This window comes from Vulpes vulpes, chromosome 2, assembly GCF_048418805.1.
Source record: "Vulpes vulpes isolate BD-2025 chromosome 2, VulVul3, whole genome shotgun sequence".
Taxonomy (NCBI): domain Eukaryota; kingdom Metazoa; phylum Chordata; class Mammalia; order Carnivora; family Canidae; genus Vulpes; species Vulpes vulpes.
Window position 1 is genome coordinate 81,917,583 of NC_132781.1, and position 21,979 is coordinate 81,939,561.

Sequence of the window (21,979 nt, forward strand, 5' to 3'; positions counted from 1 at the left end):
AGGGATGTCATCCACAGATTGATTTTGCTCTCAGTATTGCAAGCAATACTTAATATCACTGTTAATATCCGAATTACAGGGGTAAAGACAGTACCGCTTATTGCTTGGGTAGTTCGCTCCAGTGAATACAGTTAGTATCTTTCCTGTGCTTTTAATTATTACCATTTTTTTCTTCTTAGGGTAACTGAATAACGTCTGCATTCAGCTTTGGTTTCTCTCAGACGCACCTTTGAGATACCCATTAGCTTCGGAAGTGGTACTGGGAGGCCCTGGAAGAGGCGATGGCTAGGTGGCACAGGGCAGGGAGGGGAGCCCGAGCAGGGTGCAGGGTACTGCTGGGGAGGCTGGGTTTGGTCTCCCCTCCCTCTGAGGTCCTCTAGGAAGTTGTGTGGCACATGCCTTCGAGTGGTGCTCCCTGAGGAGGAGAGAAGGCCGAGTTGTATCTCCTTCCCACTCCCATGGGTCATTGATGGATGGTTGTTCCCGGAGACAGAAGCTTCTCTGCATGTCTGGTCTGCACGTCCTACTGCCCTGCACGGCCTGGGAAGACCCCAGGCGGAGGATCCAGGGGGATTCCAGCAGAACACCAGGGCCCGGAGGGCAGTGGTGCTTGTCAAGGCTGGGGGGACAAAGACTTGGCAGCAGATGGGCTGTTGGTCTTCGTGGACGTAGGCGGTGTTAGGTGTTGTCCATATAATCGTTTCAATATCAGACGTGTTACCTGAAATCCTTGTCTGTTACATTAAAGAGTGATGGACGGGTATTTTGGACGGCACTTGAAATTCCTCTCCTCTCCAGGATCTTCCCTAACTTTCCCGCCACCAGACCTAAAAAGCTCCTTCCGTTTCTTCCCCACTCTCCCTTGTCACTCCTGATACAGCGCAGGGCACGCCGTCCCTCCTCGCCCCACGGGTGCCGGTGGCTTCCTCGCTGCGAGCCCCCCTGCTTACCCAGGGCTGGGCCTCCACCCGGATCTTTCCTCTCCACCCCAGCGCTCCATCCGCTCCATCCGCATTGCCCATGTGCTCAAAAGTCTTCCACCTTAAACAAGCAAACACAGAACCTCACCTCCTTCTGTTGCTAGAGCTCTCTTCGCCCTCACGGTTAAACTTCTCCAGTTGTTTCAAATCACTCTAAGCCCTTTCCTCTTGTCCCCCTTCTCTGGCACCCCCCTGGCCTCTGCGCATCTTCTTTCCTGCACCAATGGCTCGCAGGTCTCCAAGCACAGTGGGGATTGCAGACCTCACTTTGCTTGATCCCTCAGCAGAAGCGACTGCCCATCACTCTCTTCTTCATAAGGCCTTAAATTGCCTTTGTAACACTCTTTTTTTTAAAAAAAGATGTATTTATTTATTTGAGAGAGAGCGTGAGCAGGAGAGGCAGAGGGACAGGGAGAGGGAGATTTCAGTCTGAGCACTGAACACAGGGTCCCACATGGGGCTTGATGTCACCACCTTGAGTTCACGACCCTGAGATCATGACCTGAGTTGAAATCAAGAGTTGAATGCTTAACCAAATGAGCCAGCCAAGCTCCCCACCTTTGTAACGTTCTTATCGTTAGCCTTTGGGACACCATATTCTCCTCTACTTTTGATTCCACTACTCCGCTGGACTCTCCTTCCTGGCTAATTTCCTGGCTCATGTTCTTTTATGAGGGTTTTTTTTTTTTTTAAAGTTTGTGCCTCTTAATCCCCTTTTTCTATTTTGCTCATCCCTCCACCCACCTTCCCTCTGGCAACCACCAGTTTGTCCTCTGTATTTGAAAGTCTGTTAGGATTTGTTTGTTCATTTTGTTTTTTAGATTCCACGTATAAATGAAATCGTACAGTATTTGTCTTTTTGTGTCTGACCTATTTCACTTAGTATAATACCTTCTAGGTCCATCCATGTGATTGCAAATGGCAAGATCTTTCTTTTTTATATCTGAATAATATTCTATTGTATGTGTGTTAGGATATGTATATATATACATACATATATATAGAAAGTTGAATGAATAAAGACGATATACACCACAACTTCTTTATCCGTTCATCTATCTATTGATGGGCACTTGGGTTGCTTCCCTATCTTGGCTGTTGTAAATAATGCTGCTATGATCCTACAGAAATCCTGAGGGGGAATTTGTATTGCATTTGTATTGCATTTGTCTGACATCAAGTTAAACAACCTAGATGAAATGGACAGCTTCCTAGAAAGATTCAAACCACCAAAACTAACTCAAAAAGAAATAGAAAATCTAAATAAACTTATATGAGAAAAGAGAGATAATTAATAATGATGTTAAACATTTGTCAAAGCAAATCACAGGTTTACATGGATTCACTGATGAATCTTACTAAATATTTATAAGAGAGTTAACACCAATACTTCATAAATTCTCCTTAAATAAGGAAGAGAATGCTGCTCAGCACGTTCTATTAGTCTAGTATTACTCTGATACTAAAATGAGACAAAGACATTGTAAGAAAAGAAAACCGCAGACTGATATCCCTTGTGAACATAGTTGTGCATACAAACGCTCAAGAAAATACTAAGAAATTAAGTCCAGCAACGTAGAAAAAGCTATTCACCAAAACCAAGTGAGTCTTATTCGAGGGATGCAAAGTTGCTTTAATGCATGAAAATAAATTGGTGTAACATAATCATATTTATAGAAAAAAGGGCAAATGATTTGTGATCATATGCATGTTTCATAAAAAGTATATGGCAAAATCCAACTTATTCATCAGTTAAAAAAAACACACCTCCCTATAGACTAGGAATAGAAGGGATTCCATTTATATGAAATGTCCAGATTATGCCAATCCGTAGACTCAGAATCTGAAATATTTGTTCTCAGAGCCTGGAGGGAGGGAGGTTAGGGAATCTGTGCAGGGTTTCTCTCTGATGATAAAAATGTTCTAATGCTAGATAGTAGCGATGTACAACTCTATCCTAAAAACCACTGAATTGTGCACTTTAAAAAGAGTATGTTTTATATGATGTGAATTATATCTCAGGAAAGGTATTATTAAAAAAAATAAACTATTTGGGTGGATGAGCGGAAGCACTGTTACTATAGAGATGATGGTAGCTTTCACAGTAGTAACGTAGAAGAGGTGAGAAGTTGTTGGATTATAGATATCTGGTTGGAGAGCCAGCCAGACTTCCTGTTGCAGAGAATTTGTGAATGAAACCAAGATCTGTGGCCCAGAGCATTGGAACAACAGTCAGATACCACAGGGAACGTCATTAGTGTGATGGATTTTGGAGAGAAAAAAATCATTTTTGTTTGGCATATGATAAGTTTGAGAAACTTGTCAGGTAGCCATGTGGAAATGTCAGCTGGACGGTTACATATAGGAGTCTAGACTTTAGAAGACAGCTCTGACTTAAAATAGAATTTCAGAAGTCCTTGACTACATGGAATAAATCATCAAGAAGTATAAATAAAGAAGACCAAGAACTGAACGTTGGGACGATCCAATATTAACAAGATGTTGGCACAGGAGTAAGGCAACCAGTAAGGCTGGAATAAAATCAAGAGATTGGGTTGTTGCAGAGATCAAGTGAAGAAAGTGTTTCCAGGAGAGGGAGTCTTTTCTTACACGTTCTCAGAGCATATTATCCTGTCAGTAAGTGGGTATTTATTTGATTTTGCGTAGTATCTCTCTTCGCCAGGCTACAGCATTATGAGAGCAGAGGCTATGTCTATCGAAACTGACTCTGAACTAAGAGTGATCATTCATTCGTTGACTTGGCAAAAAATTATCAATGTTGTCAGAGATTTTTCTGTGCGGGGTTTTTACTTTTCTGAGCAAAAGTCCCTGTCTTCATGGAGCTTAACTTCTAGAGGGTGAATGTAGACCAGAACTCTCTGTGATGATGGGAATGTTCATCTTGGCTATCCATTGGGGTAGCAATAGTGACAGGTGGATAAAATATGGCTGGTATATCGGAGGAACCAGGTATTTTATTTTAACTAATTGAAATTAAATTCAAATAGCCACATGTGGCTCGTGTCTATCCTATTAGTAGATATTAAGCAGTAAACAGTAAACATGGTAAGTCAATGAACATACAAAGCCAGGGAGAAATGTGAAACAGTTGCACTTCAAATAGGATTTGATAAAAATTTAGGGAGCACCTGGGTGGCTCAGTTGGTTAAATGTTCAAGTCTTGGTTTTGGCTCAAGTTGTGATCTCAGGATGGTGAGGTTGCGCCGGGTGTCAGGCTCTGCTCTCAGCACAGAGTCGGCTTGAGATGCTCTCCCTCCCTCTCTGTCCCTCTCCCATTTTCCTCCTTGCACAGCACTCTTTTGCTCTAAAAATAAATAAAATCTTAAAAAAAATAGAATGGTTGATGTACCCCGTTGAGGTATAATGATTTCTAAGGTTGGTCCTCTTGCATGTTTTACGTTTTTTGTTGTTTTATGCGCTTGTTCTACTGCAACTGTTCATTTCCAGGCTCTACAGATAGTTTATATCAGTCAAATAAAAGGGCCTATTTCAGCATCTTCTAATAATACTACTTAAAAAAAATCTCGAACTTTATTCCCTTGATTTCTACACTTTCCTTTCCTCAATAGCATTTTTTCCCTTTTGCTTTGATGATTGTAACATCTTCCAAATTGGATAGATTGTCTTCAGTCTCCTCTGATTCAGTTTGCTCACTGTTATGAATATAACAACATTTCTAGTGCAGTAGCCTTGCAGGTAAGATTCTCCCAGAGTCTTTCAGTCAGTGCCCTGCTGCCATGGAGAGAGAGGTCATATTCTCAACGTTGCGGCACATCAGGTCTCTTCTGATGCAAACCCTCTTTACAACCTGATACCCCAGTCTTCCTACTTATCTTCCTACTGAACTATTTGCAAAGGATTTTTGGAAGTAAGTTTGATATATATTATATATGTACATATATCATATATATGATATATGTATATATATATAATGAATATTAGTCATCACAGAGAATGAAATCTTGGTATTTGCAGTGACACGGATGGCGCTAGAATGTATTATGCTAAAAGAAGTCAATCAGAGAAAGATGGATAACGTATGATTTCCCTCATATGTGGAATTGAAGAAGCAAAACAGAAGGACACATGGAAAAAGGGGGGGGGGAAGGAGAGAGGGAAACAAATCACAAGAGACTCTTAATGATAGAGAACAAATTGAGGGTGGATGGGGGATGTCGTGGGGGGGTGGGCTAGCTGGGTACCAGGTTCTTAATACAGGAGAGCACTTGTGATGAGCGCCGGGTGTTGTATATAAGCGATGAACTGCTGAATTCTACTCCAGAAACCGGTACTGCACTGTATGTTGACTAAAATTTACATAACAATTTAATTTTGTTAAATACTGACTGCATTCTCCAATGAAGAAACAATTTTTATCAGTTAATGTGAGCCCTTCTTGAAGTTATTTTTTCATTCATTTTGGAGATCTTTCAGGGCCATTTATTATTTTTCTTTCTATCAAGTATTTCAACTATTCAGAAGAGTACAGAGAATAGTAGGATTTATTTCATGGCCGGCTTCATCAAATCTTCGTGTTTGCCAAAATTAAGGTCAGTTTTAAAAGAAGGAAAATAATATGATACATTAGAAACCATTAGAAACCATCTCTGTAACTGTGAAAAGGTTAGTCCCCTTTCTCTCTCTTCTGTGATAGCTGCCTTTCAAATCCGGAATTGGATGATTGCTCCTAAGGATCACACCTTTTATGTTTACCACATGCAGTCCTTATTTCTCCTCAAGTACTTCTTATTAACCTTGGGGTATTTGGCCTTTGGAAAATCTGTATGGAAAATCCTCTTTTGCATATTGTGCTGTTGGCATTTCTAAAACTAAGAATTTAGCTTATGAACAATTATTTTGAGGTAACTCATGGTATACATTTCTGTTAAAAGCCACTTACCGTTTGCTCAAAAGTTAAATTTTGGTTTCCACTGAAATAGGGCTTTCTCTAAATACATTCTTTCCATTTGCTTGGTTTAAGTTTCTTCACTAGTATCCTGTTCCATACGCTTTCAGCCTCCTTCTGTCAATGGACAGTTTGGGCTCTGACTTCACCAGTGACAGTCCCCATTCAGCCATTCATGGCCATTTGTAATGTTGGTGAAATATTTGGGGGAAAAGGTAATATATTCTACATGAACTGTAATTAGAAATTATTTGTCAATCCAAACACAAAACATGTAATATGTGGCAGTCATTGTGCTGAGGACTAGCGATAGGACAGTGAACAGAGGTGACATAGTCGTTGTCTTTTCATGCATCTGAATCCTGGTTGGGGAGATACACCAAACAAAACCCCCAAATGAGTGAAAACACATTAAGGCATGAAAATTATGACAAATTTTAAAGAGTTTTATGCAAAAATGAAGTGTCGGGGAGGAAATGAATGAAGCCAACCTCATTATACAAGGGGTATAGTGAACCTCTGACCTGGGGAGAGGACATTTAAATAGAGACTTAAAGGCAAGTAAGCGATCACCTCAAGGGAAGGGAGAGAAACAGTAGCCAAGGTGAAGGCTCTGAGTCTGGGCCGCGCAAGGTGGGTCCACTCCATGTGATCGGGACTCGAGAAGGTAACTCGTGGTACTTAAAGCGAAGAAGAGACTGAAGGGCCACCAGATTGTGGTCAGTCCATTTATTTACTCTGTGATGGACATCTGTCCATCAGAATATTATAACAGGCATTAGTTAGCAACACAATTCAGCCTTGCGCTAAACCCATACTGGAAAATAAAAGTTGACTAGAAGCTACTATGGATTTTGACAAATTAGTGTCGCAAGATCCCCAAATAACCAATATTCATAAAATCTTACTTCTTCTGCTTCCTTTCCTTTCCCTTCTCGTCTCTTATGGAAAGCCAAATCATAATCAAAGATGATGTTTTGAATAGATGTGTCAAATATTTGCAGTCATGACTCAAAACTATTTTACCAATTCATGTTGGTTGTTGGCAACTCTATTGCAACAACCAGGAGTCCCTTTCTCAGTCTTACAGCTATTGGGTATTCATAGTCAGTGTTTGCCTTGCTGACCTTCCTTTTATTGAACTTGCTTAGCTGGAGAATATTCCTTGCAGTGCATACAGCTCTCTCACTGTGCTTATGAAGTCGGTAAACCATGAAATCATTTACTTAAGGTAATTTTGCCTATCTGTGTTCTGTGTCTTTAGGTGTTGCTCTTGCTGCCTAGAGCTTTGAGGGTAATCTTACGTTTCTCTTTGGATTCTTAGCTGCCACTTCCCTGTAGCCACGAGGTACTGGGAACACTCTCCCTTACCCTTTACTTGCCATTTGTCATAAAGTGGATATTCTTCATGTCCTTAGCATGAATATATTCACACATTTTGTCATCTTTCTTCTCTAGTTTTGCTACTCCAGACTACAGAGAATAATTTTATCTGCCTCTCTTTGGCTGAAGACTCCCTCAACGTTTACATTTTCCTTTCCTGGAACATTTAAAATCAATATCTATAGTGACTTAAAGTTTTATTGGATTGTTTATGGAATAGGTGTGACATTATTGATTTGGAATGAGTAAGAGGAAAAAGCAAACCAACTGGAGTCCCATTTTCATAATTCCTTTCTAATAGCACATCTCATTCACGTCCAGGACCAGCTGCATGATGTGTGAGGCCTAGTCCAAGATGAAAATGCAGGGCCCTTTATTCAAAAGATAATTAAGAATTTCAAGAGAGCAAAAGCAGAACACCAAACCACGCATGGGGCTCGTCTGAGCACAGGGCTGTGTGACACCACACAAGCTGCATGCCCACGAAGCTGACCCTGTGCAGGTCTTTGGGGCAGCTGGCAGCTGAGAATTAGCTTTATGAATGTATTTATTGTCCCAAATGAATGTTATGGTAAAATTTAATGAAAAAAGATTTTTGAAAGAAAATAGAATATAAAATAATAAAGTTGAATAAGTACATTTATGTGGAACACTATGTTTTTAGTGCAGAGGATTACGGTGAATAGAAATATGTAGCTAATGAAAAACACTTTTAGGTTCAAGTGTAATATTATTGACTGTGGTTTACCCTGAGAGCTTAGGAGCCACATTGCCTGGGTTCTGAAGCCTGGCTCTATTTGCTCTACCAAGTGAGGGTCGTTGGGCGCTTTTCCTTACGTGTCTCTGTGTGCATCTGTGTGCATATGTATTGGGATGATAATAGAATCTACCTCTAGGTCTGTCATGCAGATTGTTATATTTCAAGTCATGTGAAGCATCAGCCTTCAAAGTCTGCTGTGATATTTCAAAATCCTTGTTGCTTTTTATTTTGGCCTTAGTGGATACAATATTCCAGAATTAGTTTAATTACTCTCCTTCATGATTGTGAATCAGTGTCCAGTATAATATTAAAAATATTTTGTGATATTGTTTCTGCAGGATTACAAATTGGACAGAGGATGAGACATTCAGTTTGTGATGATAGAAATTAAGGATGTATTATTCACTGAGGGGGGCACTTGACAGGATGAGCACTGGGGGTGATATGCTATATGTTGGCAAATTGAACTGCAATATAAATAAATAATGAATAAATAAATAAATAAATAAATAAATAAATAAATAAGGCAGCACTCAACCGGGGCGGGGGGGGGGGGGGGGAGGATGTATTATTGTTTTTTCCTATAAGTACATTGGAAGAATTTTTTTTTTTTAGTCTTTTCTTTGAGCCTTTCCACTGTCACCATTTGGCTTTTTTAAAAATCAAAGATCCAAATCACCTGGTTAAAAGAGCCGTCTAGTTAATTGTGTTACAGTTAGTAAGTTATATAACTTTGAACCTAATTCAAGTCGAGCTTAATGTTTCATACATTCGTAAATACCTTTAAAGGCAAGTTTGGAAGTAATCCATTGTGATTGATGTCAGTTAACTGCTTTTATTTTTTGTCACTGAGTGATCGTATTTAGAGTAATTAACAATTCATTTCTATGCTCTATTGAGAAGATGTACTTATTGACAATCTACAAACAAAACCTCTACCATCATGAGATACCATCTGAAATATTTAGTTTAAAAATCAAATTTAGGACTATATCAAATAGCAACCCTACTAACCACAGTTTATTTTTAGTACTGGTAGTAAATATTTTATAAACTGGTTCAGTTAAGACAGATTTTGAGAAACTATTAATTCTCAGAAATATGTTCAAAACAGAATATGTCTAAATCAGGTGTAGTTTCCAAGTAAGAATGTCATAATACTTCTAGGCATTTAGCATTTAGGATTGTGAGAACCTATGAAATAATTGAGTAATACAGAAATTTTTGTTGTTTGTAAAGGTTGAAAAGAAAGTAAAAAGCAATATTCCTAAATAACGCACAGCTTTCTAGTCATTCCATGTACTTGATACGGTCTCTTTCAGTGGCTCTCGTTATATATTATCTATATTTAATCTCTTTTTCTCATATCAGACAGTATTACTGAAGTCTTCACTAACATCTACGTGACCAGTTTTGGCCCTGTCTCAGACACAGATATGGTGAGTTTTTCATTAAACGGTATTTTTTCTTCACATTGTGTTCCCATTATATGGGGGGAGGTTAGAATAAACCAATATTTTTAGTATTATAGAATTATGCGTCTGTCTCATGTCGAGTCCATCCAAATATTTGGAAAGTTAAGGATATTTGTTTCAGTGGAACGCTATTCCTGCTTGAGTGTTTATATTAACCCTTTACATTTTACATTCCTTACAGAGTTTGTCTACCTAGCTACAGCGTGGTAAAAAATTAGTTAAATGCAAATAGTTATTTTACTGAGAACCATTTTCTAGGATTCAATGACCTGCTTGGACTTTGATAAGTAAAATCTGTAAAGTTTATCAGACAGTCGCTTCTTACAGATTATACTCAAGATCAGGGCTAGAAATGCAGATCTTCCATTGACATTAAGTGAGGTGGGTCCGTCTCACATTTTCTAAACACACACCGTACCTACAAGCTACATACTTAGTAGGCATATGTAAATCGATCTAAAGAAAATGAGAACTTGACATTCTCAGGTTCAATGAAATTGGTATTTATTTTTCTTTAAAATGAGATAGGTAAGAGGGAAATTGGTCTGCTGGGTTAGAAAGTAGCAGGCTAGCAACATCATAGATAATTATTGATTAAGCATCAAAATTTTAGTAGTCCGTCTTCCATTTCTACTGCTTATTATAGTGCTCAGTTATAGACATTTTTGTTGAAATACTTTACATTCACCTTCCTTATGACCCAGGAAATGAGAATTAGAGGAAATGCCTTTATCCTTCCTTTGCCTGGTCATCCTCCATCATGTCACCTTTCCCTCACTTCTTGCCTTTCTCCGACAACCCAAGGGTCAGGACACCAAGTTTGGCAGTTTTTCACCAGGATAAACACACAAAAACTAAGTTTTCCTTTAATGCAGACATCAGTAAACATTAGCCAATTTATTGGGACCTCTCTACCTTTCCTTCAGGAAGCAGATACGCCATGTCTATCCTTTAAAAATTTTGCTTTGTCTTCCATCGCAGTCACTTCTCTGAATTCATAGTCCTTTTCTTAAATTGATTTGGATGGCTGAAAATATAAAGTGGCACAGGGGTAATGACCTGTCATTTTGGGGACATGGTTGATACCCAAACACCAGCAGGTCTTTGAAGTTCTTTCAAATTCTAATGTGAAGATTTAAGTGCTTTTTTTCCCTCTTAACTCCATGTCTTAGCCACAATTCCACAGCAACAGAAAAAAAAGTCCTACTTTCAACATAATCCCTCCCCCTCCCTTGTAGTATCTTCTACTGTGATGGAAGAGATTAATCTGCCTCTTGCCATAGGTCAATTTTAAGTGTACGGAAACTTTAAGACACGAGAGACATATTTAGCAAGAATATGTATTCCAAACATTATTGGTTGTCTGTAAAGACATGTATCTATGCAGTTTGGCTCAGTAGATGCTTCCAAATACTAGAGAGTCACAGTGAGAATGAGCACCTAACCTCTAAGTGGAATCAAGGAGAGTCAGAACTTCATCTGACACTGAAAAACCAGCAAGATGGAATAAAAGATGCTCTTTTATGGTTACCGTTGGTGTCTTACTACCAGCCAAAACAGAAAGGCAAATAATATAGAACCACAAATATCAAAGTTTTCAGTGTTGTGTATTTTGTGCTGTGTATATTAATGCTCCAGTTACTTTTAATGGTTTTTGTTTTTTATTGTTTTTGCAAAGGGAATTATCCTACCTAAAAATCAAAAATAGAAAAACGTATACTTCTTTTAGACACACAAAATGATTATTTTCTGGAGGTTTTGGATAAACTCATTCATATAATTTAGGCAAAATGTATAAGGTGACTTTTTTCCAGTGGTGGCAATGGATTAGACTAATCCTCCTCCTCTTTGTTCTGACCATATGGTCAGATTACTAGCACACGCTTAGAAAGCAGATAGCTTCAACTCAAAATGGATAAAAGACTTGAACAGAACAATCGAAACCATAAAACCACTAGAAGAAAATATTCCATGGAAGAGAAGCCATTTGACATCAGTCTTTAGTAAGGGGTTTTTGGATCTGACATCAAAAGTAAAATTGAAGAAATGGGACCACATCAAACTGGAAAGCTTTTTCACAGCAAAAGAAACCATCAGCAAAATGGAAAGGCAACCTACACAATGGGAGAAAATATTTGCAAATCATATATCTTATAAGGGGTTAATAGCCAAAGTACATAAAGAACTGACACAACTCAATAGTAAAAACAAACAATCCAATTTAGAAAAGGAAGACAAACTGAACAGAAGTTTTTACAAAGACGTGCAAATGGCCAACAGATACATGACAGGTACCCAACATTACTAATCATCAGGAAAATGCAAATCAGTGCTACCATGAGATATGACCTTACACCTGTTAGTATGGCTGTCATTATAAAGACGGGAGATAAGTGTTTATTATGTGGAGGAAAGGAATCCTTATACACTGTTGGTGAAAACGTAATTGGTGTAGCCACTATGGAAAACTGTAAGGAGGTTTCTCAAAAGTTAAAAAGGGAACTATTCTATGATACATTAATTCCATTTCTGAGTATATATTCAAAGGAAATGAAAGCAGGATTTCAGAGAGATTTTTGCACTCCCATGTTCATTGCAGCATTATTCACAGGAGCCAAGATATAGAAACATTATATATATGTGTGTGTGTGTGTGTACATATATATACACACACACACACACATATATAAGTCATATATGATTCATATATCATATATGTGAATACTTTTGGCCATGGGAAAAAACAAAAATCTGACTTTGCAGCAATATGGATGGACCTTGAGGGTATTATGCTAAGTGAAATAAGCCAAACAGAGGAAGACAAATACTGCATGATCTCACTTACATGCAGAATAAATTTTTTTAAAGTCAAACTTAGAAACCGAGAGAAGATAAGTAGTTGGCAGGGGTTAGGGGTGGGGAAATAGGGAGAGATTGGTAAAAGAGTACAGATTTTCAGCTACAAGATGAAAAAGGTCTGAGGCTCTAATGTAAAACATGGCAACTGTATTTAATAACACTATTGTATAGTTGAAATTTGCTAAGAGAGTAGATCTTAAATGTTTTCACACACACAGAAAGATAAATATAAATTGATGGATGTGTTAATTAACTAGATGGGGGAACGCTTTCACAATGTATATAAACCAGTCACTACTGTGTACACTTGAGAGAGCTTATAATTTTATTTGTCAATTATACCTTAGTAAAGCTGAAGTTTAGAGTAAAAAGAAAAAAAGGAAAAGAAACTGATCGTACATTTAGTGTTTCCCATGTAGAAATTCCTTGCAGGTGTTTGTTGGGAAATGTACATGCTTTTATAAATCCTAAATTCTGGGAAAAATCAAGTAAGAAAAAAATAGGAAAAGCACTATAATTCTAATGCAAGAATTAAAGCTTAGCAGTCAGCATAAGGAATTCACTAATGTCAAGTTGAAAGCCAGCACAGGGAATGCTGACATGTGAAGTTGAAGACTGGAAGGTTAAGGACAACATGCCCCGGAACTGGGACAGGACCATGTGTGAGTGAAGTGGTCATTATCAGGCAATCATGCTTCTAGTGGTTATGGGTCTGTGGTTCTGTTCACTGCTGTCATTCTTAAAAGTAGAGTACATTTTAACAAGCAGATGCACAAAAAAATGAAAGTAAAAAGCCGGTGGCTGTTGATAGGTATGTGGTCATTAGCAACAGAACAAATTAAAAATCCTTCATCTAAATTGAATTTAAAAATTTTGCTCTCTTCTGTGAGTCTGGCTCAAGAAATTAAAAAAAAATTAACAGGCTTCCAGATATGCTTCAGATCTGGAGGGACGCTACCACACATTATATTCAACATTAAAATGCACTCACAATCTAAATGACAGGTTAAATTCGGTTGAGTGGAATTATATGGTTGGAAACATTTCAACAAAAAATCACTTACTTTCATTTGTTAGTTTTCCTTTTCTGTTTTGGAGTGTGTGTGTGAATGTGCATGTGCATTTGTATACAGAGACATTCCCTAAAATGGAATACATATTTAACATCTTGTAGGCTCTTGAGACCCTTGAAGGCCCAGGCCTTTTTCCTAATGATACATTCTCCTTGGATTACCCAGCCTAACGTGGTTCTATAGAACTCTTGGTCGTGGCAGATTTTCTACATTATTTCCATCTTTATTCATCTTGTTTACTCAATCTTACCAGTGGTTGGCTTAGAGGAAGCTGATGAATTGCAAGACCACCAAAGAGTCACATACTTACTGTGTCATCAGAGTCCCATCAGAGAAAAGGATCTATAACAGTAGTTCAAACAGGAAAACTGTGATAAAATGAATGATTAACTAGAACAAGGTGCTTTAATAATAAAACAGGGTAAAAGAAGACTCTAAGTAATACAAACTAGCAAATGTAAAGGCAGCAGCATCTACTTCTGGGGTGAAGCATCATGAACAGGCAAGGAACACACACACACACACACACACACACACACACCCTGCTATCTCACAAAGAAAGGGGAAAGGAGTTGGCATTTGGAGCGGAGAGGCAATATACTAACGATTGGTATAGTTTATAATGTGTGATATGGGAAAGATTTTGAGTGAAAAACAAAAGATAGTTTCATCATTTGTTGGGTATTGTTTGGTATTTGTCCAAATCTAAAGAAGAAAGATGAAGCTGGAGAAAATTAAAGTTGAGTAACCTCTAATCACATGTAACACACACACTTACTCATTGTAAACTATTAGGAAAGTTGGAACACAACTTAAACCCATATATACATTTTACAAAAAGAGATTATTTGGTCTTCATGATGACCAAACGGAATAATTTGCAATACTAATATTACTTTTGCTGGAAAGCAAGGTAAATAATGAGACATTTAAATTTATGTCAGCATAGAAGGCCAAGAAATGAAACTTCTATGTGACACTCTAAAGAGGAAGAAATTTATTATATATAGAAGGAAGGCAAATTATTAAAACTCACATGTACAAGTGGTCATGAAGATACATAACTCATGTCTTATAGAAGCAGCTTGGTAATGAGAAAAAAGTGAAGAATAAATTTAATTTCATTTTTAATAGCTTAGCTGGCACGCTTATTTCTATGCAGTGTGCAGAGATCCAGACCTCTACGTTTTGTTCAGGTCAGTGATGTAGATCTGTTGTGACATTAGCCTGAGAGGAAAAAGCAGCATAGCAAAAAGAATTAGGAACCAAAAGAACACACGTGCGCACGCACACACACACACACACACACAAACACACACACACACACACGTTGCTATTTCAGAATCATTAACTAGTGTAATTGTCCAAAGAAAGTTGCAGATCTAAGTTATAATTAAAGATTCTAATTACAGTGTCTGCAATTAAGTTTAAAAATCTTTTATTTCAACATTTAAAAAATTCATGAGTAAGAAGGTAATTAAAGTTGGGAATGTACTGGTAGCTGACAGTTGACAAAGTTTGTGGTAGGCATGTGCATTTTAGCAAATTATAACTCACTCCTCTGTTGTTTTGTTTTTTCTTTTCTCCTCAGTTTCTATATAGGTCTTTTCCCATATTAGTAAACATTTTCACTGTGTGTGCATATTCCTCAGGCATAAGTGGTGTAGCTACCAATTACTGCACTAAAACCTAAACTAAGAACCTCAGTCCAAATGGTAATTTCTTGCAGTGCTAAGTGTTAGTGTTGGAAATTGAGCGGTGCAAACTCTGAAGTCACCTCAAGATTTCTGAGGCTGTTTCCCCCATAGGCGATTTATTAGGAAGCAGGCAGCCGGGTAAGTTGTAACCTTGGTTTATTGATCATTTAAATCCCGTTAATTTAAATAAATAAATAAATAAATAAATAAATAAATAAATAAATCCCTTTAGTTAATACTTTTCTGTCCCTTTGAAAACAGAGTGCATTGTCTCTTAGACTCACCAGATGCTGTTGAAATAAATATTATGTATTTTGGTGGTTAACATCATAGGGAGGTATAGAGAGTCACTAGATCTCGACATTTGGTCAAAAATTGGCCCTGGACTTCAGCGTTCACCCTTCTCAGAAGTTGTCATTTGTAAATGTAGCTACGTAAGGAAACCTGTCATAAACATGGCAAATACTGTGTATGCCACCAGGAGACTAGTCACGTTTACTCACTTCGAGGTTGGCACGAAGAGGTTGATTACTGGAAGGTTATTGATATTTTGGAAGGGTAGAAATTAGATGTTGAGGGCATTCAGCTAGTCAGTTGATATTTTTCAGTACCCTCTTAGGGTCTTTAATAATGTTTCTTAAAATGTGATTCATAGACACTTGATTGGATTGTCTCCTGGGTTTCTGTACAATCTGTGGGATCATAATTGCTAGTTGTAGGGTATGCCAGTCTGGGTTTTAACAGACTTTTTAAGGTTTTAAGGTGTTTGACTTTATACTGGAGGCAGCAAAAAAGCCATTTTAGGGTAGGTGGGGTTGGGGTATATATAGAAAGCATGTGATGGAGTCAGATTTTCTGCAGCCAATAATTTGTATTAGAGGATGGGGAAAGGAAAAAAAATAGTTTGAAAGCTGTTTTATTCCACACAAGAATGACTGTGGGTTGGGCCAGAGTAGTGGCACGAAAGATGGAAAACTGGAAAAGTTTTGAAAGATCTCCACATGATAGTAGTCCGACTAGGTGATCTGTTGGATGGAGGGGTTGAAGGAAGCGCAGGATGAAGGCTTCGGAGATTGGGGGGATGGCACCGTTCCCTGGGATATGATGTGCAGGAGGAAAAGATCACTTTGCTATTGTTCTGGTGTTCGGGGGGTGAGTACTTCTGTTTCAGATACACTGAGTTGGGGTCTCTGGAGAGATTTAATTGGAGATGTCGAGGTGTGGGTATCCGTCCAGAGCTTGGGAGAAAGGCCGGGGTGCAGACAGTTTGGGGAGCCATCTGACGGTAGTGGAAGCATGAGCAAGCATAACATTGTGCAAGAAAGGGATTTCCAGGGAAAAGGTCATTGTACTTTCACAGAAACTTGAGAATATAAGAGAATAAAACAGATTTTAGGGGAAGCGGCCGTGGAGGTCTGTCAACATGAAGGGGGGCATTCCCTTCCCTGAAACAGGCTGTGTTTTGGTCCTTAGCAACAGAAGTTAGAAACCGCTGCCTTTTATTCCTTGTCAGAGGCAGGGATGTGCAGTAGTCAGATATTGGGGTGACTTACGGCAATCAAGGTAGGGTCCTGTATACTGAAGGTGATAGTGTTCATCTAGAAATGGGAAGAGTCCGTGGGTTTTGCCCACGGTAAAACCTAACCTAGGGAGCGGGGGGTGGGGGGGTGGGGATCAGTTTTGGGAAAGAGGGCAAATAAAGGCAGTGGGGACTAGTTTGACTCCATCCTACCTTCCTGCAAAAGGGAGGGTTGCAGGAACCACATACATCAGGTGACAGCTCCCTTGACTTCCGACGGAGAGGGGCATTCCTCCACACTCCCGCATTCCTTTTTATAAACTAAATAATAGGGCAGCCCGGGTGGCTCAGCGGTTTAGTGCCTCCTTTGGCCCAGGTCCTGATCCTGGAGACCTAGGATCGAGTCCCATGTCGGGCTCCCTGCGTGGAGCCTGCTTCTCCCTCTGCCTGTGTCTCTGCCTCTCTCTCTCTCTCTCTCTCTCTCATGAATGGATAAATAAAATCTTTTAAAAAAATAAAAATAAACGAAATAATAAACAGCTATGATTTCTGAACATGAAGTGATTTTTTTTTTAATTAAAATTGCAGGACACCTGAGTGGCTCAGTCCTTGAGTATCTGCCTTCAGCTCAGGGGTCCTGGGATCGAGTCCTGCGTCAGGCTCCCTGCATGGAGCCTGCTTCTCCCTCTGCCTGTGTCTCTGCCTCTCTCCGTGTGTCTCTCATGAATAAATAAATAAAATCTTAAACAAACATTCAATTAAATTAAAATTGCAGAGGTTGCAGAGGTTTCCAGGGTGGAATCTGTCTTCTGGGGAGTCACACAGAATTTGTTTGCCTTAGACCAGAATAATGGATGTCATCTGCTGGTGCTACTCCTGTGCATTTTCCAGGGGTTACCATCACATGTAGATTGCTGGCAGACACAGAAGGTCTCAGATCCCACGGTGAGGAATTTCCCAGCAGTTTCCTACAACACCAAGAGGGTAAGGTTGAAATCCAATGCAAGAGAGCACCGCAAAGGTAGGGAGAGAACAGCGGTGTCATATGTTATGGAAGAGCCGAGAAGAGGATGCAAATGTGTCATTAGATTAAGAACACGGAGGTATTTGCTGATCGTGGTGAAAGCAACCAGATTGCAGTGGGTTGAGCATGTGGGAGGTGAGGAAATGGAGAAATCGCGGAGGCGACATTTTTTAAGCAGCATGGTTTGGGAGAGGGGGCGAGACAGAGGGCAGTAGCTGTAAGGCATTGAAACTATCAGCGAGGCTTTTATTTTTTAAAGATTGCATTGAAAAAAAAAGATTGCATTGAACATCTCACTGTTTCTCGAACATGCCATTATCTTCAACAACTCTGCAGATATGTCTTTCCCTTTCCTCGTTCTGCTCCGCTCCTCCTCTGCCAACTGGAGATCTTTCATTTATGCGAGGCCAGGCTCGAATTTCATCTTGTCTGGAGTCTTTGTAGGCCGCTCCAAGTAGGGTCGGTCCTTCTTGTCCCTGTGCTCTTCCACGTGGCGTCCTCACGCTCTTAGGCCTTTATCTAGTGGCTGATGGACACCTTTCCATGTCCGTGGTCTTCACTGCCATCTGAGCTACTACAAGGCGTGAGTTGTGTTTGTTCATTTCAGCAAGATTTACTAAGAACGTGCTCTGTGTCTGTCACAGTGTGGGAGCCGAAATCCCTAAGTATAACCAGCGCTTGTCCTCAAGTTGTTCACAGTGATGTGGGGAAACAGCGGAGAAGAGTTATCAACTTTGGAACAGTGGGATCATGCTGTTATTGAGGTATTTCTGGGCGACTGTGTAGCAGAGGGTATGTGGGTATAGGATATCTATATCTGACAGGGTTTCTAGGAAAAGAAGATAAACTGGAGAGGACAGACGAGGGGAGTGCTTTAGCACAAATTGGAAGGCCTAGTTGAATTTAGTAAAATGCAAAAATATAGTGTGACTCGAGCCTAGAAGGCTTTCTGGGATCTGGGGGCGAGGGGGAAGATGAGGCTAGAGGAGAACTCACAGCCAGATCACGAAGGCATGATAGCCCATTGCCCAAAAAGGAAAGCCCCCAAACCACCCCCAAGTGACACTTTAAAACACAGCGGATCTCTTTTCCTGGAGGATTGGTGCTGGCATGCATGGCTTTTTTGATCTGTGTCAACAGTCTTTCGAATGTAACTACTGTACAAAATAAGACTACCGGGGGGTTAGTTTAATACAGTTACAGGGACACACACATGCAAACATACGCACTTGACAAACCTGTTAGATCTAAGGGTTAGGGCATTGCATGCAGGTGACTTTTCGCTGTATAAGACACCTGAGGACTTTTCTAGCATCTGCCTCTGCTGATGCCTTTCTCCTTATGGAATTAGAGCTGTTGCCCAGAATCCTTGTTACGTGTTCCCCACGTCATGACAAGCATCCTGAGTGGATCCTGTCGCTTTCTGTTCACTTCCAAATATCAAGGAGTCTGGTACAGGCCAACTTCAACATTAGTCTTCTAGGCTGGTTAGAAATTCTCTCCTTTTCTCACCCATGTTCACAGGTACATTTCATTTCTGATGATGCCTCTCGTTCATTCGTTCCTGGGCTAATTATTGTTTGTTTCCCCTGTTCTGGCCATAGTTTGTTAGATGCGGGTGTTTTGCAGCATCAAAGAAGGTGATCGTAGTCCTTGTTAGCGTGGAGTAAAGGTTGGCCAATATAGGGACTGGTAGGGAAGAGCCACTGCAGCAGAGAGCAGGGAGTTTGGGTAGTTAGTTGGGACACGACAGGTCAGAGGCCCTGCAGGGTCAGTATTACTCCAGGCAGAGTGGAGGGTGAGGGTGGGGACTGCCAGACACCAGGCTGGAGGAGGAAGGGGACGGAAAGCTCATGCTGGTGCTTGGACTCTAAGAAAGTGTCTGGACTCCACCCCAGTGGCTTCAGAAATTCAACAGACCCAGTTCACCGACACTTCATTTTTGGAGCTCCTTTCCCCACGTCGTGACAAGCATCCTGAGTGGATCCTTTCACTTTCTGTTCACTTCCAAATATCAAGGAGTCTGGTGGTGGCCAATTTCAACATCAGCCTTCTAGGCTGGTTAGGAATTCTCTCCTCTTCTCACCCATGTTCACAGCTATGGGATGTGCAGTGGGCACAAGGCTATGGTCCGCTCTTCTTCCCCCCTTTCTGGGTCTGCCAGAGTGGAGGCAAGGGGAAGTAGATGACAAAAATGGAGGAACATCTCTTTTTACTTAGCTTGTTCTGTTGGTTCTCTCTTGGCAATTAATGCCATTTGTAGAGCTGGCAAATGCGGGCTGTCTCATGGGGTTGGTTGGTGCCTTCTTCTCAGTGACCTCTTTGTTGTCCCAAACACCAGCAACCCAAGTGGCTTCCTCTTTAATGGACGTTCTGTGGCGCAGCCCATGCCCCTGGCACTTTACTTGGTGCCCTTTTGCTGCTGGGTGTCCCTCACTTGTCAGGCTGCCCTTTTGTTGAGTATGGGGGATGGGGAGAAATATATTTTGAAGGCGATTTGTATCAGGATACCTTCCTTGACGTCCGAACTGTTTCTAAGAACTTTACACATATCACCTCACTTCATCCTTATAAGAAGTAGGTTTTATTACTATCACCATTTTCTAGATCGGTCAACTGAAGTAGTGAGATTAAATAACCTGCTCAAGGTCAAGCACCCTAATCAACCTGACCTCAGAGCCCAGTTTTATATTGCTTATTATTTTTGTTCTCTTTTGATCTTACGTCTAAGTCAGTTTTCAATGTGGAAAGTAGGCTTTGACAGAGATTCTAAAACTCCATTCTCAGCTCTGCAACTAAAGTCTTTTCTGTAACCTTCCATAATCCATGACTAACATTTATTTATTGGTCCATAAAAGATGGAGATTTCACTCTGACATCCTGCCTCCAAAGATTATTTTTAATGTGTTTAAGTATAATGTAACAAAAAGGGCACTGTGTTAGGAAGCACAATTGAATTCTCTCTCTCTTTTTAAATGGGTGTGGTTTCTGAAGTATCTTCCACCTTGAAATGAGGATATTTTGCATATTTAATAAGGTTATTATGAAGTTGAAATAAAAATTTTATTAAAGTGAATTGCAATGAGCTGGTGTGACTATTCATCATTTTGGATATTTTGATTAGATATATTTTAATAATCTGCCATCAGGTTCTAAATCTGTAGTATCAGTATCTAATTTGTTCTTGGAACTTGCCCGGCCCCTAGTTGCAAAGAGGAAGCCCAGACATCTTCCCACGCAATGGTCAGAGCAGAGCGTGCAGTAGCTGTGGTATTCTGAGACTCTGCGTGAGCTTCTTGGCATAATAGGGTTTTATGATCTTGTATTAACTGGGTTGATTGTCACTGGGCTGCTCTGTTCTTAAGCTTCTCCATTCTTTTGCGAGTTTTGCAATGCTAATATTGGGCTACGTGTTGTTCACACCCCTTTGAGTACCAGCTGGAAGTGTGTGAGCTTAACCATTCTTGCATATTCCAAGGGCCGTGTTTCCTTAATAGCTACATACCTGCTTCATAAATCACATTTTTCTTTGTTAAAGAAGAAATACACTCCTTGAAATGTACTCAGAGGACGCTAGCCTTGATTAACAAAAAAGGGTGAAGTGAAACACATTTTGGTACTTTAAAACATGCTCAGTAAATCGGAGTGAATGAGAAATCACCCCAAGAGCAGTCCTGCCATTTGGTAGTGTTTCAGTGAGTACATAGAATATTTCTGAAATTGGCTACATGCATTGACTTATAATTAATGTAGTCAGGCGCCCCAAAATACTTTGCCTTCACTAGGTTCACATGTACCTGAAGTCCTCTTTACACAATGAACTGTGCGATAAAGAGTGATTTCCTTGTTTGCATTACAAATCCTGGGAAGACTATTTATTGGCAGTTAAAACACTGGCCTGGAAATTCTATCCTTGCCTTGGGTTCTGCCCCCAAAAGCTTGGAAACAGGAAACTGACTCCATTTATCTATAACTCCATCTATAAAAAAGAGAACTTGGATGAAATTTCCTGTAAAGAATTTTTCAGATCTTTAAGTGTGTGGAGTCTTCAACTTTTCAGTCTCACCCAGCAGTCAGATTCACGGCTCTTGAGCATAGACCATGGGATAGCTGCATGCGGATCCGGCTTCGTGAATTTCTTGGTTTCTTTCTAAATTGGCTTCTTTGTTGTTTGTATATTTCCCGAGGGATTTTTGTAGCTGATCTTCTTGTTATTTATTTCTTTTAGAATCTCAATTCATGGGCCAAACCCATATAAGTTTGTATAAAGCAGTTGCATTGT

General features: G+C 39.8%; 1 protein-coding gene across 13 annotated transcripts in view; it reads left to right on the forward strand.

Annotated features, from left to right (window-relative positions):
- GABRA2 (gamma-aminobutyric acid type A receptor subunit alpha2) overlaps nt 1-21,979 on the forward strand; it is a 126,501-nt gene that overhangs the window by 41,418 nt on the left and 63,104 nt on the right. For all 13 annotated transcript variants that reach the window (XM_072749084.1, XM_026016567.2, XM_072749088.1 and 10 more), the window contains one exon: nt 9,422-9,489. In XM_072749084.1, coding sequence (XP_072605185.1) covers nt 9,422-9,489 — 68 coding nt within the window. The remainder of the gene's footprint in view (nt 1-9,421; nt 9,490-21,979) is intronic.